General features: G+C 37.1%; 1 protein-coding gene across 1 annotated transcript; it reads left to right on the plus strand.

The window, feature by feature from the left end:
* The first annotated feature begins 3,541 nt into the window (after window positions 1-3,541).
* agfg2 (ArfGAP with FG repeats 2) lies at window positions 3,542-25,665 on the plus strand. The gene is made up of 14 exons (XM_051711358.1): window positions 3,542-4,243; window positions 4,967-5,060; window positions 12,952-13,067; window positions 13,281-13,428; window positions 13,876-13,996; window positions 15,812-15,916; window positions 16,116-16,148; window positions 18,062-18,250; window positions 18,802-18,886; window positions 19,090-19,136; window positions 19,507-19,590; window positions 22,970-23,074; window positions 23,294-23,364; window positions 24,430-25,665. The coding sequence occupies exons 1-14, from the start codon at window positions 4,077-4,079 to the stop codon at window positions 24,475-24,477; spliced, it is 1,413 nt and encodes a 470-aa protein (XP_051567318.1). The 5' UTR covers window positions 3,542-4,076; the 3' UTR covers window positions 24,478-25,665.
* Window positions 25,666-26,128: the final 463 nt, after the last annotated feature.

Genomic DNA, 26,128 nt, shown 5'->3' on the forward strand with positions numbered 1-26,128 from the left:
CAATATGATAGGTGTGGGTGAGAAACAGATCAATATTTAAGTCCCTTTTTAAAACAAATTCTTCTCCCTGCCCAGTAGGTGACGATATGCATGAAAAATGTGAATGGAAAACACATGAAAACTCAAACAAACAAACAATCACCCAGAAAACTCATTTATACTGAAGCATGCATGCTAGTACATCTGACTATATATTATATATTAGGCTAAATTTTTGACAGAAAATTTTGAGACAGCTAGCACTTGTAAAGTACTGGTCCACCTTAACATGAGAAGTCAGGATAACAAATTGCGCTATTTAAAAATGATTGGTGGGCTATTTTACACTGTCATCTTAAAAAAATCAAGCCTGTGAAGCAAAAAAAAAAAAAAAAAAAAAAAAACCTACCTTACAGTACACTAAATGTTAAATGTTTAATTCTTTCATTAGTGTCTAAATGTCTATTCTGTTTGGGAGATTTTAATTTGGATGAACATTAAAGACCAATCAGAAATGTGCTTTTGCGCCATCAAACTTCTAGCTACATTTCATTTGCTGCCCCACCGTCACACATCATACGTCAATTAGAGGAAAGACTTAATGTGCTAATCCCATTTTGAGAAAGAAATCATAAAATGTAAAACAAAAACTATTTAATAAGAGCATAGGTTTATAGCCTGCTTACAAGTTATATTTAAATGCCTTACTGAAAGCGTTCTATTGACAATTAAGTAAACACTCCTAATAAATGTAGAAGTTTTTGCAAAAATACACTGGTGGGCAAAAGTTTGGAATAATGTACAGATTTTGCTCTTATGGAAAGAAATTGGTACTTTTATTCACCAAAGTGGCATTCAGCTGATCACAATGTATAGTCAGGGCATTAATAATGTGAAAAATGACTATTACAATTTGAAAGAAATGTTCAGACTTTCTTAAACTACTTCAAAGAGTTCTCATCAAAAAATCCTCCATGTGCAGCAATGACAGGTTTGCAGATCCTTGGCATTCTAGCTGTCAGTTTGTCCAGATACTCAGGTGACATTTCACCCCACACTTCCTGTAGCACTTGACATAGATGTGGCTGTCTTGTCGGCACTTCTCACGCACCTCACAGTCTAGCTGATCCCACAAAATCTCAATGGGGTTAAGATCCATAACATTCTTTTCCAATTCACTGTTGTCCAATGTCTGTGTTTCTTTGCCCACTCTAACCTTTTCTTTTTGATTTTCTGTTTCAAAAGCGGCTTTTTCTTTGCAATTCTTCCCATAAGGCCTGCACCCCTGAGTCTTCTCTTTACTGTTACATGAAACTGGTGTTGAGCGGGTAGAATTCAATGAAGCTGTCAGCTGAGGACATGTGAGACATCTATTTCTCAAACTAGAGTCTCTGATGTACTTATCCTCTTGTTTAGTTGTACATCTGGCCTTCCACATCTCTTTCTGTCCTTGTTAGAGACAGTTGTCCTTTGTCTTTGAAGACTGTAGTGAAAACCTTTGTGTGAAATCTTCAGTTTTTTTTTTTTTGTGGCAATTTCAAGCATTGTATAGCCTTCATTCCTCAAAACAGTGATTGACTGATGAGTTTCTAGAGAAAGCTGTTTCTTTTTTGCCATTTTTGACCTAATATTGACCTTAAGACATGCCAGTCTATTGCATACTGTGGCAACTCAAAAACAAACACAAAGACAATGTTAAGCTTCATTTAACGAATCAAATATCTTTAAACTGTGTTTGATATTATGGCAAGTGATTTTTAGTACCAAATTAGCAATTTAGCATGATTACTCAAGGATAAGGTGTTGGAGTGATGGCTGCTGGAAATGGGCCTGTCTAGATTTGATCTAAAATGACTTTTTTCAAATAGTGATGGTGCTGTTTTTTACATCAGTAATGTCCTGACTATACTTTGTGATCAGTTGAATCCCACTTTGGTGAATTAAAGTAACAATTTCCTTCCGAAACAGCAAAATCTATACATTATTCCAAATCTTTAGCCACCAGTGTATATGCAGGAATCATATATAAAACACAACTAAAATGCAAGCTTATTTGTTGAAACGTTGGCCAAAAAAAGTTAGCAAAAATGTGCAGTTATGTTTTCCCTTTACTGAAAGTGTCAAATGTATTGATTTGTTTGTAAAACAGTTTGCATGCATTTAAATTTCCAAGTACCTCCACTTCTCGCATCCCTGTTCTGAAGATATGGATTTAACCACTGGAGTCTTTTTGATTACTTCTATGCTGCCTTTATGTGCATTGTGGAGCTTCAAATTTTCGGTAACCATTCACACATATTGTATGGACCTACAGAGCTGAACTTTTCTAACAGAAATCTTCATTTGTGTTCTGCAGAAGAAAGAAGATCATACACATCTGGGATGGCATGAGGGATTTACATCCCAATTCTCATTACCGCCACACATCCAGAGGCTTCACTTTTACTATTCCCATTGTTTTCAGTGATGATTATCATTTTCGTAACACAGTCATTTCTTGGTGGTACCAAGAGAGTACTACTATTGTGTATTCATACTTTACAATTTAAATAATATGTTATTTTATTGACGTTGTGGTAATGAGACTAATGACCATCTTTTCTCATGTTGCAGTAATGAGAATTGGGGACTAAAGTCACAGTGTATAAAATATTAACGGCCCTAAAAATACGCTTAATTTTAAATGCACATTTTTTTATGAAGAATGTAAAAAGTGGGCTCACATTGACTGATCCAATAACAACTGAGATTAGTTTGTTTATAGAATACTTGAGATGCAATAAAATATCAAATGTGATTGAAATAAACAGGAAATGATGCACCCTTTTCCAAAGTGGTTATTTTGAATAAACATTATCTTAATTTGTTACTAAAAAAACATCTTGCTGTTTCACAAGTATTTGCATAAGTTGACCAGTTGTGCCCAAAACTATTGCCCCAGTATCTACAGGATATCAATATGACCCCCCTGGGAGCCTTTTACCCCAGGTGTGGGGGTAAAATGCTCTCTTGCCACCTTTAAAAAAAATAAAAATGAGTTGTATTCAAAACAACCTTGTTAGTTATTTCTTTTAACACAAAGTATGTTGCTCCATCAATATTCAATAAAAATAAACATATTTCTTGAATCTTGAGACACTTTTGTGACCAGATAAAAAGCTAATTTTCCTTAAGGTGTGCCTTTAGCCCCGTTGTACCCTATTTGGAGAAACAGCTACATCTGGTGGCAGGTAGCTGCCATTGCAGCGCGCCTCATGCGTTCTCGCACTGCAAGACCAGGAACCAGGCCAAAATTACATCAGTATACTGGCGAGACGTCTCAGTGTAACCATCTGATTAAACACTGAATGTGTCAACCGCATACACATACTAGAAACTAATCTTAATAAGCTCTAGATTATCTTATTTTGCTCTTTTTTTGCCTTTTTTCTTTTTTTTTTTAAAGCTATATGGCCAGTCCTTGAGGGACAATGCAAATTGAAAAGCACATCATACAAAGAGTTAATAAACACGGACGACAGCATTTTTTATTTCAAACGTCATACAGAAGGGCGTGATAAAGCCTACATGTGTCCACGATCAAAATCTCACGTTGCTGGGAAACGCTGAAAAAATAAGCACAAAATAATGGCATAAATGTTGACCACAACAGGTTTAGCCATCATAAACCAAATTTGTTAAGCAGTTTAGTTCGCTTTCCGGAGGCACTGTAAATTGGCTCCTCTCAATCCCGCAGATTGTGTGGAAGGAAGAACTCGTGTGCGCAACAGGGAGAGACTGCGCGCCGTGAACAGACGGGTTCATACTGTGTGTGTGTGCGCGAGAACTGAAGGAGATCAGCAGAGCGTTGAAGAACAATGATACCGTGCCTGTGAGAATCGGATAAATACACAGGGCTGTTGTAAAACTCCGACCGTCGTGATCACGGGAGACTACGCATGTAAGATTCGTTACATGTCATTGTCATTTCAAGTCAGTGCATACAGTAAGAAGACCAGCCGCATAGCCGCTTTCATAATGCTGGCGTGAGAAACCTACGGCGGGGTACTTAAAGTGCAACGGAGAGCCAGTGAACGGTTCCACTGTAAGGCTCCAGCATGTCGAACCGAAAGCACCGGGACAACCAGGAGATATGCGCCCGCAAGGTCCGGGAGCTCGCGCAGACTGGAGTGAACAAGCACTGCTTCGAGTGCAATCAACCCGGGGTGACTTACATCGATATCACCGTGGGCTGCTTCGTATGCACATCATGCTCTGGAATGCTGTGAGTAATAATACGGACTACATGTGATTATGCACTCTCTAGTAGCCTATGCAGTTGATGTACTATAGTGATTTCTGCACTGTTGTTGTTGTTGTTGTTGTTGTTATTCACCAAACTCTTAAAAACTGCAACGCTCTATCTGTCGTGAATTGTGGTATAGCCTACCAACCTACTACATGTTAATATTGCCAACCAGTCCAGTTGAGCCACAGAAAACACGCAGATGAATGCAGATCTGTCAACGTGTGTCAGAGAGATCGCTGGTTGTGTTTACGTTCTGATTCAGTCGGTAATTACTACTTTGTCGTTTTCAGGCATGTCCATGTCTCGCTTGTGTTACGTATCATTTCGTCACGATTTCAGGTTTGGCATCAATATAAGCCTCTTGTTTTTTTTTTTTTTTTTTATGCATGTCATCAAACGAATAATGGTGCGATTCACTTTTCCCACGATTTCAGTCTGCAGCTGCACTTACGGGATATGTGGACATTTAAAAATCCCTTGTTTTCACCAGCACTGAAGAAAAAGACGCATCCACGGTAGTTGAAGGAGGTTCTTGCAATGTACTACCATTTTCACAGTCCCTAACTGTCACCTCCTGCACCATTTATTTCACACGTTTCCCTTATTTATATTAAATGAATACAAACCTGTTGAACCCTTTGAGCACATTGCACCCCTTTCGCTTTTAAGCAGTTTGTGCTTGCGCTTTGTCTCTTTTAGGAGAGGGCTCAACCCACCCCACAGAGTTAAGTCTATTTCCATGACAACCTTCTCCCAACAGGAAGTGGAGTTTTTGCAAAACCATGGCAATGAGGTGAGTGGCAGGTCTACTTGTTCATAAGTGATGCTGTCCCAGATCTCCGAGATGTCTGTTTTAGATCATTTCATCTGGAAAGCATCGCAATCTAAATAACATCTGCTAAACATCTTAAAAAGATCAGATTTACAAACATTCTAAATCATAAACGTCTCAAAGACATCTGCTGAATACCTCACTGACATCCGAGACACACTTATTGACACGTCTAATAGACGTATTGCAGATGAGCAAACAGTGTAAAAAATATGTCTTCCAGATGTAAACACACACATCATATAGACGTCTGGGTGATGTACGTGTCCTATCAGGGGTGCAAGTTTTAAAGGTGGGAAACAGCTGGTAGCCACTCACTTTTCATTTTAGGGGTATATCATGAGAAATATATATATACAGTATATATCTTTAGAAACAAAAAGTGTCCAATATACTCTAACATAAGAACTTTATACTTTGTCCAAATTTTCTACAAAAATTGCTTGTTCCGAAAACCTGATTCGAGAAACGTTAGAAACCCGAGTATACTCTACCCAGATAGAACACGTACATCTCCGAGATGTCTGTTTTAGATCTTTCCCTGATAGCACACGTACATCACCCAGATGTCTATTTGATGTGTGTGATTATGTCTGGAAGACCTATTTTTTACATTGTTTGCTCATCTACAATACATCTATAAGACGTATGCCAATAAGTATGTCTCGGATGTCAATAAGACATTCAGCAGATGTCTTTGAGATGTTTGTGATTTAGATTGTTTGTAAATCTGATCTTTTTAAGATGTTTAGATATTCATTAGATTACGATGCTTTCCAGATGAAAAGATCTAAAACAGACATCTCATAGACTTGTGCTATCTGGGTTTCATCTGCAAAGCATCACAATCTAATTAACATTTGCTAAACATCTTAAAAAGATCAGATTTAAAAGCATTCTAAATCAAAGACATCTGCTGAATGTCTTTTCAGCCTCTGAGATACACTTATTGACATACGTCTTACAGATGTATTGCAGATGAGCAAACAACATTAAAAATAGGTCTTCCAGATGTAAGCACAAACAGTAAATAGACATCTGGGTGATGTACGTGTGCTATCAGGGAAAGTCTCACAATCTAATTAACATCTGCTAAACATCTTAAAATGATCAGATTTACAAACATTCTAAATCGTAAACATCTCAAAGACAACCTACAAAATACGTCTTCCAGATGTAAACACACACACATCAAATAGACACCTGGGTGATGTACGTGTGCTATCAGGGAAAGTCTCACATCTAATTAACATCTGCTAAACATCTTAAAAAGATCAGATTTACAAACATTCTAACTCGTAAACGTCTCAAAGACATCTGCTGAATGTCTTGTTGACATCTGAGAGGAAACGTCTTATGGATGTATTTCAGATGAGCAAACAATCTATAAAATATGCCTTCCAGATGTAAACACAAACATCAAATAGACATCTAGGTGATGTACGTGTCCTATCAGGGAAGTGCCTTGACAAGCCTTGTTTTCTCTGGCATGTTGACATATTTCCTACTGAAACATGACAGGTTGGGCTGGGACTTGTTGAAAGGCAGCAAAAAATTTCCTGTTTACTTTAAGGGCCAGAGAGGGTGGAAATTGTCTTGAAAAAAACAAAATATGACTGATTTTGGTGCAGCATTAACTAACATTGTCGACCTTTGGTAAAAAATAAAATCATTAAAAAAGTATGATATGACCCATATGAATCACCATGGCTTCCTAATACTCTTAGGGCTTTATGTAACTTCCATTTTTTAAGAGAATTTGTCAAAACTGAAGAACATTTATGACATTTGTAATATCCCATTTTATCCATAAACAATTTCTGTTACATAGCCTTTAGGCCCTACATATCTATTAATAGAAAATACCTCATATGTAATGATACACTTGCAAAGTTTACTTTTAGCTGTATTTCCTATCGATGTGTGCCAAAGAGCCAATGTAAAACTACTTAGTCCAGCTGTGGAAATGAAAGGCTTAAAGCTTTTGATAGCTTATATCATCAAATGCAAAAAAGTAGGCAAACTTAAACTAAGTGCATTGTGCCAATGTTATGTACTTGACACTAATAGCTTATGTTATATTTTGTATTAAAATTAGGGCTGTCAATTTTACATGTTAATTCAGTGTGATTAACTATATTAAAATAACATGTTAAAAAATTAATGCAATGAATCATGCCCACGGGATGTAATAAGGTATGGTCTTCATGTTTTTGTGGGCCCAAGCTTTGTCTGAAATCGCTCACTTGTTCACTCATTCCCTATTTTCTATATAGTGGATGGCAATGAGTGCAATATATCAGCAATGAATGAACAAAACAACTGAGCAATTTTGGACGCTGACATATACACAGAGCGTCGAGAGCGCTGAAGCTGTTGCAGAAACAACTTTGTCAGGTGTACTTTTATCTAACATGAACCTTATTTTGATTTATAATAATAATAATAATAATAATAATAATGATAATAATTTTTATTCTTATAAAATGGCATATATACAAAAAGTATTCATTCTGTTTGTCATGTAATTTGTCATTTGTCATGAAAATATATATTTTCTCCTATCTAAGACTCTCCTATCTTAGCTGACTACAATACAGTATTAAAGTTCTAATAACATAACATCCATTAAATATTATATGGATAAGTTACTTGCATGTGATAACTGAATATTTGAATAATTTCCTGAGTCTTCTGAGTTAACAATCCCCTCAGTTAATTAGTGAAGAAAGAAATCACTTGGCATTAATGGCACAATAAAAATCAACAATATCCTCATCTATGCAATTTAATTTGTGTAAATAAATCCTAAATTGTAACATTTATTTAATTTTGGCTCACTAATTTTTGTTTCAATCAAGTAATTTGTTGCCAAAAAGTAAAACACTACAGCCAGTTTGAAATAAAAGATTGCAGGAATGAAGGAGTTTGCAAACTGGCGTCTCTCTCTTGCTCGCTCTCTCCTGTGTACGCTCTTTCTCCCAGCTCGTCAGCCCTCTAGGTGATAAATTATGGGCAAGATAGCGTCAGCAAGTGTACATTGGCTGAACACTCAAAATCAGAGTGCATTGTGGGTAAGAATGAGTTAACATATGTAGGGAACAAGTTGTTCACTCAGAATTCAGACACTATTGCAAAATGGCCGACACCCAACACAGCTATACTGTATAGTGCACGATATAGTGAATAGGGGGCGATTTCAGACACAGCTCCAGTCAACAGGGGGCAGTAAGCACAACTCCAGCCGAACATATTGTCTATATTGACACGTCCTTAGAAAAGCACTTATAAAAAGTCTACCTCAGACGGATTGACAAATTCAGTTACAAAATGGATTGCTGTGGACTGTTGGCCAGTGATTAGGATATGTTCAGTGATATGAAAATAAACAATGTATTGCCTTTTAAAGTCATTTTTTTTATTTTCTAATCAGTGCTTTACTTGTCTGCCACAATAATGTAATTTATTGTATTTATTCAATTTATTATATTTCCTCTATTTTATTATATTATATATTATTTAATCATTATCTATTTCATTATTTTTATTTAGGGGGCCTTTTTCTGCAAATATTGATATTTGCGGTTAATTCGATTAATTCATCAGCTTATCGTGTGATTAATCTATGAAAATTTGTAATTGATTGAAAGCACTAATTAAAATGTTTTTAGTTCATGATATATTGCAGAGTTTTCCCATGAATGTGACAGAACTTGCCTTGTTTGGTGAGCAAATCTGAAGAGGGTTCAAGTACAGACACTGCTCTCTCACTCCCCAACCAATATGGCCAGCAGCCAAATCACCCGGCCTGTAGCTCAAGACTGGTTGCCCACTGAAGCTAAGCAGGGTTAAGCCTGGTCAGTACCTGGATGGGAGACCTCTTGGAGAAAACTAAAGTTGCTGCTGGAAGAGGTGTTAGGGAGGCAAGCAGGGGGTGCTCACCCTGTGGTCTGTGTGGGTCCTAATTCCCCAGTATAGTGATGGGGACACTGTACTGTAAAAAGGCACCATCCTTTGGATGAGATGTTAAACTGAGGTCCTAACTCTCTGTGGTCATTAAAAATCCCAGGACACTTCTCATAATGTGTAGGGGTGTAACCCATGGTGTCCTAGCCAAATTCCCCCCCATTGGCCCTTCTCAATCCTGGCTTCCTAATAATCCCCATCTAGTAATTGGCCCTATCACTCCACTCTCTCCTCACCACCAATAGCTTGTGTGTGGTGAGCGTACTGGTGCACAATGGCTGCCTTCGCATCATACAGGTGGATGCTGCACACTGATGGTGGTTGAGGAGTGTCCCCTTTTCACTGTGTAAAGTGCTTTGAGTGTAGTGTCAGAAAAGCGCTACATAAATGTCAAATTCATTCAACACACACTCACATTCACACCCACCATTGGCACTACAAGCTTCTCACAGTAAAAGCCTCTCCTCTAAATGCTGTCGGGGTGGGCGCCATTGCTTTTGTAACTAACTGGCCTTAGACACTGGTGAAATGTGCTCTGACTCATTCCTCCTCTCTTCTATCAGTAAAGCATGTTGAGTATGCGAAGGAAAAGACTGGCACAACAAATATCAACAGCAGTGATAAGATTGAACAAGTGAATGATGAATGAAAACTACATGGCTAAGTCACCACTATGTAAAAAATGTGTGCTGTTTTGACTCAGTTTGGATATTTTCGTAGTTTATGTCACTGAGCATCTGGGTCACAGTCTGATTTGTTGAAATACATTAGACAGATCAAATTAGAACAAACAGTTTCCTTGTAATGTTATAACATTTATTCATTTGGCAGATTATAAACAGTAAAGCTCTTCCGCACGTTTACAGTAAAGTGTTAGTTCACGCAAAAATGAAAATTCTGTTGTCATTCACTTACTAACATTCACTCATGTTGTTCTGAACCCATTTGAATATATATATATATATATATATATATATATATATATATATATTCTTTTTTTTTTGTGTGTGTGTGGAACACGAGGAGAAATTTTGAATAATGTTGACACTGCTCTTTTTTCTATACAATGAAAGTGGATGGTGACTGAGGCTGTCAGTTGTCCACAGAAGAAAGAAAGTCATACGGGTTTAGAAAAATGGATGATAGAATTGTCATTTTTGGGTGAACTATCTATTTTAAGTGATAAGTCAAGTCATTTTTATTTGTATAGCGCTTTTCACATCACACATCGTTTTAAAGCAGCTTTACAGAAAATCATGCTTTAGCAGAAAATTAAACTGTAATATCTATAAAGTCTTAGAGTCATCATTGTGTAGTTTGATTAAATATGATTGTAAATTTTGTATAAAAATGGAAAAAACATTTTTTTTAATTATAATAATCGTATTTAGAACCCCTGTGAGCAAGCTGAAGGCAACTATGGCAAGGAACACGAAACTCCATAAGATGTTGGTTAATGGAGAAAAATAACCTTGGGAGAAACCAGGCTCACTGTGGGTGCCAGTTCCCCTCTGGATAAACAACATGAATATAATGCCAATATTATTTAATTATGTATAGTGCAAGTCATGGTTTAAAATTAGTAAACTAAGTAAGTGTTAAGGGCCAGTGTTTAAACAAATATTTTTTTATGAAGTATAAGATTTATAACTAATGTCTTTGAAGTCCATCCTGGATTAACTGCAGAAGTTCACATAGATGCATTGTCCTTTATTAGCTGGCTGATGAAGGCTTTTTTTGGCAATTAATTGATAGTCTATGTATTTCATTTCAAGAGTGTATTCCATCAACAGACAAAGGTGATGTAGGCAGAGATCAATGTGGTGCATCGCAGTTCAACTTGGCCGGTAATTTCGGTGAGGTCCATCCTAAGTCACAAGGTTCAGGCAGTGGCATAAGAAGTATCCGATGTCTTACAGTTGGAGTTGGCATCAGTTCATTCTCTGAAGTCCATCGTAAAAGACTAAAGGGATTTCTGTCTAGCACCAGCTGTAGTTTGTCGTCATCACTCAGTGACACATAGCAGTGGAGTCCAACACCAAGCAGGAACGGAGCTGGAACTGGCCGGCTCTGGTAACCTTGAGACATGGAAACAAATAGAATAATATTAGTGTAGATGTCATTCAATTTTATGCAGTGTTATAGATCATGATGGATGTTTCTGGTTCCAGCAGACATAACTAAAGCAGCCTAATTGTGAGTTGATGGATTAATGAGGTGTATGCCTGGCTAAATGGATGAGTCTTTAGTCTAGACTTAACTGAGTGAGTGTGTCTGCGTCTCGAACAGTGTTAGGGTGACTATTCCATAGTTTAGGAGCCAAATATGAAAAGGATCTACCTCCTTTTGTGGATTTTGATATTCTAGGAACTATTAACACCATTAATTTGTGATCGTAATGAACATGATGGAATATACCATTCAAAGCTTTGTACGTGGTTAACAGAATTTTAAAATTAATACAAAATTTAACAGGTAGCCAATGTAATGACAATAAAATTGGGCTAATATGATCATATATCTTGGTTCTAGTCAGCACTCTGGCAGCTGCATTTTGAACAAACTGAAGTTTATTTATTGAACTTGCTGGACATCCTCCCAGTAATGCATTAAAATAATCTAGTCTTGAGGTCATGAACGCATTAATTAGTTTTTCGGCATCAGCAACAGAGAGCATGTGTCGTACTTGGCAATATTTCTGAGGTGGAAGAATGCTGTTCTACAAACGTTGGTAATTTGATTTTCAAAGAACAGATTGGTATCAATATAACACCTAAGTTCTTTGCTGTAGAAGACGATGTAACAGTACATCCATCGAGAGTCAAATTATATTTTAGCGGCTTATCTTTAGAGGTTTTTGTCAGCTCTATTTTGTCAGAATTGAGAAGAAGGAAATTTCTGGCCATCCAATCTTTGATTTACACTCTGCTAATTTGGAGAATTGTGAATTTTCGTTGGGTTTAGAGGAAATATAAAGTTGGGTATCATCACCATAACAATGGAAACTTACTCCATGATTCCTGATAATATCTCCCAGGGGAAGCATGTATAAGGAGAAAAGCAGAGGCCCTAAAACTGATCCCTGTGGCACTCCATACTTAACTTTTAATTCACCCAAAAATGAAAATTCTCTCATCATTTACTCATTCTCATGCCATCCTAGATGTGTATGAATTTATTCCTTCTGAACACAAATTAAGAGTTTTAGAAGAATATCTCACACAAGTGAATGGTGACCAAAACATTGAAGCTCCAAAAAGTACATAAAGGCAGCATAAAAGTAATCCATACTACTCCAGTGGTTTAATCCATGTCTTTAGAAGCGATCCAATTGATTTTGGGTGAGAGCAGACCAATATATAACTCATTTTTAACTGCAATTGCAGTCTCTTGGCACGATCATGATGTCAAGTTCGATTACACCACTGCAGTAATATGGATTACTTTTATGCAGCCTTTATCTGCTTTTTGGGTCTGGTCACCATTCACTTGCATTGAATGGACCCACAGAGCTTCTAAAAATTTTCATTTGTTTTCTGCAGAAAAAAGAAAGTCATTCACATCTGGGATGACATTAAGTTAAGTAAATGATGAGAGAATTATAATTTTTGGGTGAACTATTCCTTTTACTATTAATACACAGTGAATAGTTAACTACAAACACAAAATCAAACACAAAATGCTTTGTAAATAATAGAGCACAGTCTTAATTAAGCTTACTATTGCAAACATCTCCTCTGAGGAGTGAAGGTATGCGTTTTTCATCTATTTGAGGATTGTACTCTATACAATTAATCAGTTAGTAAGCCTGCAATTGACTGTTTATTTCTCATTAATGATGCTTTAAAAGAAGGTTAACTAGGCTCCTGGTATGTTGGGGCTCTAGATTGGAAGGAGGACTTGGCTCTGCATGTTTGACCCAAAAGCAGATGGCTGTTTTGATGCACGTGACATGCAGAAACTGAAAGAGTTCCTCCAGGACAAGTATGAGAGAAAGAAATGGTGAGTGAGAATATTGCAATCATAAAGGTAGTATATATATTTCAAAAGTGGATGGACCATTTAGGTCAACCATCCATTTGTCAAATTCTAGATCTGATCAATTATCCAACTACACATTATTATTCTCACTGGAATCTGCATGATCCGTTTAATGATAGATTGCATTTCAAACTGTGCAAGCATGTGATAATCAACAAGTGTCTGTTGTTTCAGGCATTTCTCTAAAAACAAGATTCGCAGGGATGCAGAGACGCCATGGGGCCCAGGGGTTCAGGCTGTTCCAGCTCCACACGGGCCCGCTCTGAGTCAGCCTCCGCCTGGACTCCACACCAATTCCACTGCTCGGCCCACTCGTACACTGGTGAGGAAGAAAAGAGGAAGGACCAGGAAAAAAAAAGCTATGAAGAGACAAATGAAATGAGAGAAATTGTTGAATATTTTGTAATTTAATTTAATTTAAGCAGTTTTTATTGTGTAAAAAAATGTGCCAATAAATTACCTCTTGAAATTGAAAAGAAATTAAATAAATAAAAAGATTTGAGAGTAGAAGACTAGTCTTAGTGGAGTTGTAGTAAAATAGTTATAAAGCTGTAATGAACTAAATTATGAGCTCTGGGTCTGATTTAGCATATTCAAAGCTGTTTGACATGAAACAGACGCAGTGAAAGAGGGTTTGGTTTGAGTTGTCTAACATGCTTTAATCACTGATCTGAAAATATTTCCCAGTCCAGGCCCAAAATGTGTCATATTGAAGATGCTGGTCTGATTTTTAATATGTATGTGTGTGTGTGTGTGTGTGTACTCCCAGTCCCAGTCTCAGTTATCAATATGGGACAGAGCTTCTGGTGTGTCTCCAGCAGATAGCCGTCCAGAGGTGTTCACTGCCAGACCAACTCGCTCACAGAGCTTCAGAGACCATCCCATTAAAGGTACTGTTTTCACACTCTCCTTTCTATATTTCTCCTCTTGCTACCCTCTGCAACTTTTCCCTCCATCTTTCTCATCTCTTTTTCTCATTTCCTGACTTGTCCTGTTATCTTTTCTCCATAAAAAAATTTACTGTGGCGATATCATGATGCAGTGATGGAATCAGATGGCAATACCATGATACTTTGGTATATGGGCGGTGGCCATGAAATAAACATTTCTGAAAAAAACTAAAAAACTGTTGTGCGTGAAAATCCCAGGAGATGTTACAGAAATACTCAAACCAGCCTATCGTGTGGCAGCAGTGCAGTGCATAAAATCATTCAGATAGGTCAGGAGCTTCAGTTAATGATCACATCAACCATCAGAATGGGGAAAAAATGTGATCTCAGTGATTTGGACCGTGGCATGATTGTTGGCGCCAGATGGGCTGGTTTGAGTATTTCTGTAACTGCTGATCTCCTGGGATTTTCACACACAACAGTCTCTAGAATTGACTCAGAATGGTGCCAAAAACAAAAAAACATCCAGTGAGCGGACAGTTCTGCGGATGGAAACGCCTTGTTGTTGAGAGAGGTCAACGGAGAATGGCCAGACTGGTTCAAACTGACAAAGTCTACGGTAACTCAGATAACTGCTCTGTACAATTGTGGTGAGAAGAATATCATCCCAGAATGCTATTCTGAGATGCAGTTGGTGCTATTTTGGCGGCACGAGGGGGACCTACACAATATTAGGCAGGTAGTTTTAATGTTGTGGCTGATCGGTGTGTATATATATATATATATATATATATATATATATATATATATATATATATATATATATATATATATATATATATATATATATATATATATGTGTGTGTGTGTGTGTGAAAAATGTTGCATAGTGAGGATGTCTTCAAAAATAATGCCATAAATAGTTTTCATTTATCACTTAATGTCATACAAAGTCCAGTAAACATAAAAAAGCTAAATCAATATTCGGTGTGACCACATTTGCTTTTAAAACAGCACCAATTCTCCTAGGTACACCTGGACACAGTTTTTCTTGGTTGTTGGCAGATAGGATGTTCCAAGCTTCTTGGAGAATTTGCCACAGTTCTTCTATCTATTTAGGCTGTCTCAATTGCTTCTGTCTCTTTATGTAATCTCAGACTGACACGATGTTCAGTGGGGTCTCTGTGGGGGCCATGATATCTGTTGCAGGGCTCCCTGTTCTTCTATTCTTTCTATTTGCAAAAGTAATGTTTGGGAGTCTAACATTTATATTTCCCATTGACACACTAAAACTGAAGATATAAATAACCACCTTAAGACAAAAGCTTTTGTGATACATCTTATGTGCCTAAGACTTTTGCACAGTACTGTATATATATATATATATATATACAGTATATAGTATATATAGTATATAGTATATACTGACTGTATATATATTGCCTCTACTTCTGTGCCTGTCACAGTAAGGAAAGGCTAAGACATTTTTAACATTCTATAAATCGATTTTAAAAACTATCGTCCTATTACCGGTAATCGGATATCTGCCTTTTCCTCCACCTTTAGCGGTATCTGCAAAATCCACTGTCAGTTGACCTCTATTAATGTCTCATATATTCCTCTTTTCTCCTCTCCAGTCCTCTTTCTTCACATTTTCTCTGCTATGATGTCTTATATACCTCCTTTTTCTTATGATTTTTTTTATCACAGATGAGCTGTACTGTGAGTCATCATTGATCTGTGATTTATTCTTTCATTTAATTTTTTTTAATATCTATCTTTTCTACCTCCTGATTTTCTCTCTATTTATTTAAGACACATTGTTAAGTGGTGTGGAGAGACAGAGGCCAGGGACAATTTCTTCAGGAATAGGACCTCAGAGTCATCTCTCCTCCTTCCCTGCCCTTCCACGTCCTTCAGGTACATAAAGACAATCACACTGTTTTTTTGTATGCACAATCACTTGCAATTTGTTTCCCTACAATAAAGTAAGAATCTGAAAAATATATAAAAAATCTTGTAACCTTGAAATAATCATGGCCTGTTAAGTTGTCTTTCTTCTCCATTGTGCTGTAGTAGTTCTGTTTAATCTGATTTCCCTTTATCCTTTCTCCCACAGCAAGTAGCACTTTCAAAAACAGCTTTACTCTTGGTAAGTTGCATATTCGTATGTGTGATTATGAGTGATATGCATTGCAGATGCTTCAGGTATACCTCAGACCATCTGGGTGTAGTGCTGAGTAAGCAAGCTATGACAGGACAATGAAAGACAAAATGGAAAATGTGTTCATTAGAGTGCAGATATAATGTGTGCATGTCAGAGAGAAAGAAAGTGAAAGAGAAGTGTAAAGCTTGACTTGCTGTGTGGTATAAATCCCATTGGACTCTTTGCAGAATAATGCAGTTAACAGTAATCTAGTGGAAAGTTTGTGACTTAGATCAAGATCATATGACCAAGCTAGTGTTGGTCATAGGTGAAAACAGATTTTGCGTATGTCAGCAGTTTGTGGCCACAGTATTATATAGCCTAAAGTGAAAAAAAAGCAACATTTTGGGGAATTTTTTAGTTTTTGTGGAACTAGTTTTCAGTGCAACTTTGGAGATTGTTCGAGTGAAATAGCTTTGAAAATCCAGACAGTTTCTAAATACCAGCAGTGACTGAAGTCACAAGATGATATTGAATGTGTCCTCCACCTGCTCTAGCTAGCTACTTCAAAGCCCTACTTCACAGCTCTACCAGGTCAAGGAGAGACAATCTGCTCTTTGATAATTAAAAAGCAAAGGCTTTAAAATATAGGTATATTTAGAAAATAGTTCAGACGATTGCCAGTGCCATCTCACATCTGTGCTCACATGTAACCTGTTGATGAGGAAGAATGTGTAGGAGAATGAACCTGTAGATTCAGCATGATCACACAGGAGGTCGGCATGTTGTTTCTGATACTTCCGGTACCCTTGGTTCAGCCACATTATGCCAATTCGCTGACAATCACTGACCATCTCCTATCAGACATGTTTGCATCGGCTCCAGCGTGTTTACCTTAACCTGTGGCGAGACCGGAAGCACGTTGCATCAGCAGCATGGGAGACCTGTTTTTCCTCTAACATTACATTTTTACTCCATTGATAGTTAGGTTTAGATTTGGGGTTTAAGTTTGGGGGGGGGGGGGTGTTCAGTTTATAAAATATGCATTCCTCTTTAACGTATTAAAGGGATAGTTCGCCCAAATATTCTCTCATTATTTACTCACCCTCATGACATCCCAGATGTGTATGACTTTCTTTCTTCACCAGAACACATTTGAAGAAGTATAGGAAAATATCTCAGCTCAGTGGTTTCTCAAAATGCAAGTGGATGGTGATCAGACATTTGAAGCTCCAAAAATCACAGACAGACAGCATAAATGTCATCCATATGACTCCAGCTGTTAAATGAATGTCTTCTAAAGTGATACGATCGCTTTTGGTGCAAAAAACCTGCAAGTGCATAGCAGTCGCAACCATCCACAACACAATAGCTTTATGGTAGCTAGTTTAGCATGGGCAAGAAACTCACATTTTCTTCAGAAAATGTTACAATTTAATGTATAATGGCCTGTGTGCATGACACATTTCTTTGAATTTGAACTGGTATGTGTTAAAGATTTTAATATATTAATGAAAAATATTTTGTGGTGGCATTTGTTAAATCTTTACAAACTTAAAGTAATGTTCTTGGTTCAACAAGTTGAGCTCAATTAACAGTATTTGTGACATAATGTTGATTCTCACAAAAAAAATATTTACACTCTACAGGTGCTAAAAAAAAGTCAAAATTTTTGGGGCCAGTCCATAAATGCTAAAATACACATTATTTCAAAAGTATAGCCACAAGATGTAAACAATATATCTGTTAACATGATTTTAGTGATAAAATTGAAGTAATCAACATTAAGCCACAAATGCTGTTGACTGAGCTTGACTTATATTGAACCCGGAATATTCCTTTAAATTACGTTTATATCTAATATGCATTTAAGGCATAATCACTGACAGCATCCGGACTCACCTCTCTGATTGATTTAGGTCGCACTCTGTCAACGGGGGGTGGAGCTCCATTTAGACCCTTCCCTAAATCGCTGAGTTTGGATTTTGGTGGTCTAAGCCATGGCCACAACACTCTAAGTTCAGCTGCTCCACCCTCTGTCACTCAGGATAAGTATGCAGCCTTGTCACAGCTTGACAAAGTGTTCTTGGACAACACACCTGTCACAGGTAAGACAGTATATGTGTACCTTTTTCACATAAAATTATAAAGCCAATCAGTAAAGAGCATGGGACAATATACTAAAACTCATGAAAGGTGCACTCAGTAACTTTTTGTTTGTCATCTTGTACTTACAGTGACACCTAGTGGTGTGGATGCAGCATGATTCAAAGTCAGTAGTTTTCAGTTACAGATGCCATTGCAGAAATTCACTATTCACAATCAGCCATGATTCATTTAAATCCAATAGTGAAAGTGTCCAATAACAAGACAGTTACTGAGATTAAGCGAATCGTACTCAGCTGGTCATGTGACTCTAAAATGGCAGCCCATATTAGGGCAACCCTGCCCCGTGTAGAATAAAACAGCTTTTATAAAATTACTGATATGACTAGAGTCCTCATCTCATGCGAGTGCTCAGGATTTTATACATGTATTTCAAAATTCATTTCTTTAGAAGTAAAACTTTATTAATGGGGAAAAATTACTGAGTGCACCTTTAAATGTTGTGTTGCGTTTTGCAAGGCTGAGCAAATGTTTTCTTATAAAATTTTTGTAGCCATTTCAATGACTCCCTCTGATGGACCTCCTCAGTATAGCACCCTCTTTGGTAACCGATTGTCCTCAAGTTCCTCCCCTGCAAGGTAAATGTTTTAGCTTAAATAGGATTTGTTATCCCACATCAGTCTTAACTAAATAGCAAAGTAGTTATCCTCTGACATGCATTACTGTTAAGATGTTTGCTGATGGCTTTTTGATGTGCATTTCTGTGATGTCTTTTTTCTTCTATACATATTTTTTGTTTCCCTCAATCTCTCTTGCTGTCTTTTTCCTCTCTCTCCTTCAGCTCCCCAGGTGTTCCAGAGGCCACCTCTGGATCGCAAACTTTTGCAAGTGAGCAATTCCAAGATACTGCAGTTGATCTGGTTAACCAAACCACAACTGCAACATCTGAGAAGGCATGGCAGTAGACGAAAATAATAATAAAAATAGATTTAAATATTTACATTTATATCTGGATGTATTGTGTTCCCCAGTGGGATTTTTGTTAACCACAGCAGTTAGGGTTAGTACAGTATCTTTGTAGCTTGGGTGTGACATGCAAGATCTTACAGCATGACCTCAGAAGGTCTCCTTAAGAAAATCTTTGAGTTGGAAACATCTATAAACTCGATCCTTAGATCCAAAGTGCAATTTGTGCTAATGAGAGGCCTTCTGCACTGTGACACATAACCACACATCTCTTTTTCTCTCCCTGATTCAGATTTCCAAAACCCCTTCAATTCTACAGCCAGTTGTGCCCAGCCTGTTCTGTCTCCCAGTAACCCCTTCAAAAGCACAGCCACAGGTGAATGAATGTCTCTGCCCAGTTTATATTTTGGCTTTCGGAAAACAGCAAGACTCTGCAGTTCAATACACGAGAGCAATTTTTGGTCATCTTGTGAATTCAGCATTTTTTTTGTTTGTTTTTTTGGAAAGAAAACTGAGCCAGGATCAGTTTTGTTTTTAATATAGAAATGAACATTATTTTACACAAAAAAAACTAAAAATGTCACTCATGTGGCAACATCTGAATTTAGGTTACACCAAAACTAATGTTAAGGGTTACATCAGGTAAAAATAGCTCCTTACCTGATAGTTCACCCAAAAATTTAAATTCTCTCATCGTTTACTCACCCTCATGCCATCCAAGATGTGTATGACTTTCGTTCTTCTGCAGAACACAAAGATTTTAAGAAGAATATTTCAGCTCTGTAAAGAATGAAATTGAATGATGACCAAAACTTTGAAGCTCCAAAAAGCACATAAAGGCAGCATCAATGTAATTCATACGACTCCAGTGGTTAAATCCATGACTTCAGAAGCTGTATGATAGGTGTGGGTGAAACAAATTAATATTAAAGTCCTTTTTTACTATAAACTTTCCTCCCTGCTCAGTAGGTGGCAATATGCACGAATAATGCAAATTGCCAAAAACAAAAAAAGAAGAATGTGAAAGTAAAAGTGTAGATTTATATTAAAAAAGGACTTAAATATTTATCTTTTTCTCATCTACACCTACCATATCACTTCTGAAGACATGGATTTAACCACTGGAGTCGTATGGATTACTTTTATAATGCCTTCATGTGCTTTTTGGACGCTCAAAGTTCTGGTCATCATTCACTTGCATTGTACGGACCAACAGAGCTGAAACCTCTTCTAAAATTCTTCTGAAAGGTCCATGCAGCAAGGGATCAGTACTAATCTGATTCTGGGACAGAAGCCCATAGTTGTGAATTGTGAAGGTTACATTTTTACAATGCGATAAATCTGACAGTGAGTACTTGGCTAAAAAGGAATTCAATCCATAAAGCAATGACTCTGATAGTTGGATCTTTTAGTCTCCCCATGTGGAACTATTGCGATACCTTGCCATTAGTAAATCAAACAAAATGTTTACTCCCACAAATGCTGTAACCTAGTGGAGGATCACAAATCCAACACAAACAGTGATGTCACTGGGTAAAATTCCAATGCAAACAAAGTGGTTTTGTAAGATTTTTTGGTGGCTGAAGTCAAAGTGTACTTTTACTTGTACTTTTGATTCTTAAGGACATTTAATATCAGTTACTTTAATACTTTTACTTAAGTAAGTCTCATGAGCTACTTTACTTTTTTTGGAGTCAATTTCCAGAAAGTTATCCTTACTTTTACTTAATATGACGATTGGGTACTTTATACAACACTGCATACGCTCACTGATTCCTTTGTGTCTAAATGGGAGCAAAACCCCACAGCCATATTCCTACTAAAGCCTTCTCAGAATATTGAAAACGGTTATAACATCAATTAGAGGACCAATTCCATGTTAATAGCCATTGTTTTGAAATCAAACATTCAACAAGCACATTTGGGTATAGTCTTTGGGTGTCCACAGACTTTTGGCCTAGTGGTGCATAACAAACAGTCAACAGCAATGCTATTCTTTATATTTACCAAGACACTAATTAATGAAATTCTAATGTCAGTACAGTGGCATTAGGGAAACACAAGGTGACTGTAAAGGTGCACTCAGCAATTGTTTCCTCATTAAAATGTTTTTCACCCAAAGAAATGAATTGTAATTTTGAAACATGTATAAAATCATAAGCACTCACATGAGATGAAGTCTCCAGTCATATCAGTAACCTTATAGAAGCTGTTTTATTCTACATCATGGGGGCTGCCATGTTAGAATCACACAACCAGCCAAATGCTACTCGCTTAATCTCAGAAACCAACCTGCAGATTAAATTAATCATGGCTGACTGTGAATAGTGAATTGCTACAAAGCCATGAAAACTATTAGATTAGTTATGATATTAGATTAGATTAGTTATTATATTAGATTTAATTGATGCTGCATTGGCACCCCATTGTATCAGTGTAAATTCAGGATGACTTAAAGGAATAGTTCACCCCAGAATTTAAATTCTCTCATCATGTTCTCACCCTCCTGGCACTTTCTTTCTTCTGCAGAAAACAAATTAAGATTTTTAGAAGAATATCTCAAATCTGTTGGTCCAGATAATGCAAGTGAATGGTGACTAGAACTTTGAAGCGTCCAAAAGCACATAAAGAAAGCATTAAAGTAATCCATATGACTCCAGTGGTTAAATCCATGTCTACAGAAGCGATATAATAGGTGTGGTGGAGAAACAGATCAATATTTAAGTCATTTTTACTCTAAATCTGCACTTTCGACCAACCCTCCAATGCACCTTCACAAGAGGTTTTCTTCTTTTGTATTTTTCTGATTTCGCATTCTTCGTGCATATCGCCACCTTCTGGGCAATTAACAGAAAAAAAAGAACTCAGTCCTCTCTTGAACATCCATAGGAGGGCTTTTAGAAAGTGGAGATTTATAGTAAAAAAGGACTTAAATACTGATCTGTTTCTGCTTCTAAATAAGAATAATAATAATAATCCCTTACATTTATATAATGCTTTTCTAGGCACTCAGAGCACTTTACATAGTATAGGGGGAGTCTCCTTACCCACCACCATTGTGCAGCAACCCCCTGGATGATGCGACAGCAGCCATAGTGCGCCAGTACGCTCACCACACACCAGCTATTGGTGGAGAGGAGAGTGATGTAGCCAGTTCAGGGATGGGGATTATTAGGAGGCCATGACTGATAAGGGCCAATGGGGGAATTTGGCCAGGACACCGGGGTTACACACTTATTCTTTACAAGAAATTTCCTGGGATTTTTAATGACCACAGAGTGTCAGGACCTCGGTTTAACGTCTCATCGAAAGGATGGTGCCTTTTTACAGTATAGTGTCCCCATCACTATATTGGGGCATTAGGACCCACACAGACCACAAGGTGAGCACCCCCTGCTGGCCTCTCTAACACCTCTTCCAGCAGCAACCTTAGTTGTTACCCAGGTGGTCTCCCATCCAGGTACTGATCAGGCTCAACCCTGCTTAGCTTTAGTGGGCAACCAGGCAAGAGCTGCAGGATGATATGGCTGTTAAAAATATGGATTTAACCACTGGAGTCGTATGGATTACATTTATGCTGCCTTTATGTTCTTTTTTAAATTATTCTTTTAAACAAAACAATTACTGAGCTCACCTTTAAGTAAGACAAGCACAAACAGCACTTCAGCATGTCTTTGTGCTTTTTTGTATTGAGGGTGATAAGACTGTCTTCAGTTTGAAAAACAGACTTTCTGATCTGCCTTTCTGATTGACAGATGATGCCCCCTCCTCAGCAGTCTGTCCTCAGTCTGTCTCTTTTCCTGCACCAACCACCCAAAGTGCTTTTTCACACCATCAGTCTAGTTACCAGGAAGCGAATGGTGAGTATAGCAAGCTTAAAGCTTTAAATCAGCTTAATGATAGCGAAACTCTTGTTCTTAAAATAGTTTGCTAATCAATTAATATAATCTGTTGGGAATTAGCTCTGAAGAAGAGTAGACCATAGAATGAGAACTCAAGATGAATGAAGACAGGATGCCTTCTGTTGGTTTGAAATAAAATGTGCACTATTTGTATTCTTTTTGCTTGTTTGTTTGTAGGTTTCAATTCATTTCCTGCCCCTGAGTCCATCCCGAAAGTCCCACGACCAATGTCTGTCAACCCTTTTACTGTAAGCATGATGCTCTTTTCATGCCAAGTAAAAAGGCAACAAAGTAAATAGGCTTGTTCCTATATAACATAGTAAATAACTTGCAGGATGAAGTTAGTTTTCCACTTGATTTCATAATTAAAGGAATAGATTACCCAAAACTGAAAGTTCTTTCTTCATTTTAGAATGACAGTGTAAGCACATGTCATGAGGATCATATTTCACATAAATCACAAGAAAGAAAAAAATAAATAAAGACATTTTGAGCTTTAGTAAGTGTCTTAAAGTGATAGTTCACCCTCATGCCATCCCAGTTGTGTATGACTTTCTTCTGCAAAAAGCAAACAAAGATTTTTAGAAGAATATTTCAGCTCTGTAGGTCCTCACAATGCAAGTGAATGGTGGCCAGAACTTTGAAGCACCAAAAAAGCACATGAAGGCAACATAAAAGTAATCCATAAGACTCCAGTGGTTAAATCCATGTCTTCAGAAGTGATATGATAGGTGTGGGTGAGAAAAAGATCAATATTTAAGTCCTTTTTTACTATAAATCTTCACCTTTGAGCCTCGACCAGTAGGTGGTGATATGCACTAAGAATGTGAATCACCAAAAAACAAAAGAAGAATGTGGAAGTGAAAATGAAAGTGGAGATTTATAATAAAAAGGACTTAAATATTGATCTGTTTCTCACCCACACCTGTCATATTTCTTCTGAAGACATGGATGAATCCACTGGAGTTTTTAATTTTATGCTGCTTTTATGTGATTTCTGGAGCTTCAAATTTCTGGTCACCATTCACTTGCATTGTATGGACCTACAGAGCTGAAATAACCTTCTAAAAATCTTCATTTTTGTTCTGCAGAAGAATGGAAGTCATACACATCTGGGATGGCATGAGGGTGAGTAAAAGATGAGAGAATTTTCATTTTTGGGTGAACTGTCCCTTTAAATGAATGATTATTAGGGCATACTGTATGTACACTGTACCTTGTTTTTTAAAGCAAACAACATGTGTCTCTGTAGTTGAGGGGGTTAAGAGTGTTTATGTGTCAACTTCACAGAGTTCTTTTCTGACTTCTCTTAGGGGAATGTTTACCCTAGCAGAGGAGCATCACTGAATCCTTTCATCTGATCCTGAACCACCTTGACCACAGAGAAAGAAAAAAGAGAGAGAGAGAGCTTATTTTGCCATGCCTACAGAAAATGACCTCCTCTGGTTGATCCCTGCCTTGAGTGTGTGTGTGAATGTGTGATCATGTATGTTAAAATGTGTGGGTGTTTGTTAGCATACATTGTACATGATACTATTTGTACATGTTTTGTTATGTGAGTGAATGTGTGTGTTTGTATGTGCCCTTTTGTACCAGATGCTAGATGCCAAGCTGTGTGAGTTTGTGTGTGTAAACGTGTCTGTGGGTTTTGCCAAATATCAGAAGAATTTTTTCTGATTGCAGGAGAACCTCTGGTGAAAATGTGCTTATGAGAGCAATTAAGCATAACACACACACACACACACACACACACACACACACACACACACACACACACACACTGCTGCTTCGACCTTGTGCTACTGCCATACAGTAGAACATCTAGTGCCAACATCCCCCTAGCCTGAGTGTTTACTTATTTTAGTGAAGGTTCAAACAATGAGGTTGACACATTACAGTAAAACAGTAGCAATTTAAGCTTCACATCATCTCACTAATGCATTTTGTTCTCAGTGCTGATTTGGTTTAAATGATGCAGATGCATGTTAATAAGATGGCATAAATGGCACAGGCTTTCCCTCACCTGTCTATGTATGTATGCGGCGCTTGTTTCTATTTATTTTGACGTTGACGGTTTTTTTTAAACGTTTACAGTGTATTTGTGTGTGCATTGTTGGACTGCATGCGCTTCATAAGCAGAGCAGAAAGCTGCTGAATGTAATGCATTGTTTCAGTGATAAATGAGGGGAAAAAAAGCTTCTTTTTAAAGTGTATGGACCAAAAATTGTCTAATATTGTCAAGTTTTCTGTACAACAAAGAAATTGTTTCATTTGTTAAAAAAAAAAAAAAAGGTTCATATAGAATGTCTTTGTATTGAGATGTATCCATATGCATAAAGCTATCCATAACTGTTGTGCCAATGTGTATCTGATTGTCTGTGTGCTGCGAATCAAACTGAATTTGCTGCTTTTGCATTTTCATGCAATATCTTTTTACAACAGCATCATTTATATTTTTCTGTAAAGATCATAATCGCATTATGAATGTATTTGCACTCTATGAACATTAGGGCTTTGAACTAAAATTAAAATGAAAAGTATAAATTTCACCTCTCATGTGACCTAGTCTAATTTTTAAGATTTTAAATGTGTTTCAAGAGAGATGCATGACCGTAAGCTGTGATTGGTTGGTTGACATGACATGTCAAACAGTGGCGGTGTCCTGCAGTGCAACATAAAAATAAAAATATTTTCTTTTTAATTTTCTTTAATACATTACTTGAGAGACTACATGAAATATTTGTACTTTAAAAAGTTTTTTTTGTCATATCCCAGACCTATTTAATTGAATTAATAAAGCTAAAAGTTGATTTTTGAAATGGTGACCAGTTACAGCATCTAAAACATCCACTTTCCCTTTTTCATTCATATAAGGGACACTGACAGACAGTGACCAAAAACGGTTCAAGGAATGAAAACAAAAACCGAAAATGAACAAAATGTTTGCAGAATGTAACTGAAAACGGGAACGAAATTCCTTTTAATTGTTCTGGAGTGAAAACATTTTTAAAT

The sequence above is a fragment of the Myxocyprinus asiaticus genome, chromosome 1, assembly GCF_019703515.2.
Source record: "Myxocyprinus asiaticus isolate MX2 ecotype Aquarium Trade chromosome 1, UBuf_Myxa_2, whole genome shotgun sequence".
NCBI classification, from domain to species: Eukaryota; Metazoa; Chordata; class Actinopteri; order Cypriniformes; family Catostomidae; genus Myxocyprinus; species Myxocyprinus asiaticus.

What these genes read in the sequence shown, in the direction of transcription:
- agfg2 (XM_051711358.1), top strand. Translation starts at nt 4,077, where the DNA reads ATGTCGAACCGAAAGCACCGGGACAACCAGGAGATATGCGCCCGCAAG. An exon ending in CAAAAACAGCTTTACTCTTG is followed by an intron (nt 16,149 to 18,061) that starts GTAAGTTGCATA and finishes TGATTGATTTAG; the next exon opens with GTCGCACTCTGTCAACGGGG. An exon ending in TGTCTGTCAACCCTTTTACT is followed by an intron (nt 23,365 to 24,429) that starts GTAAGCATGATG and finishes GACTTCTCTTAG; the next exon opens with GGGAATGTTTACCCTAGCAG.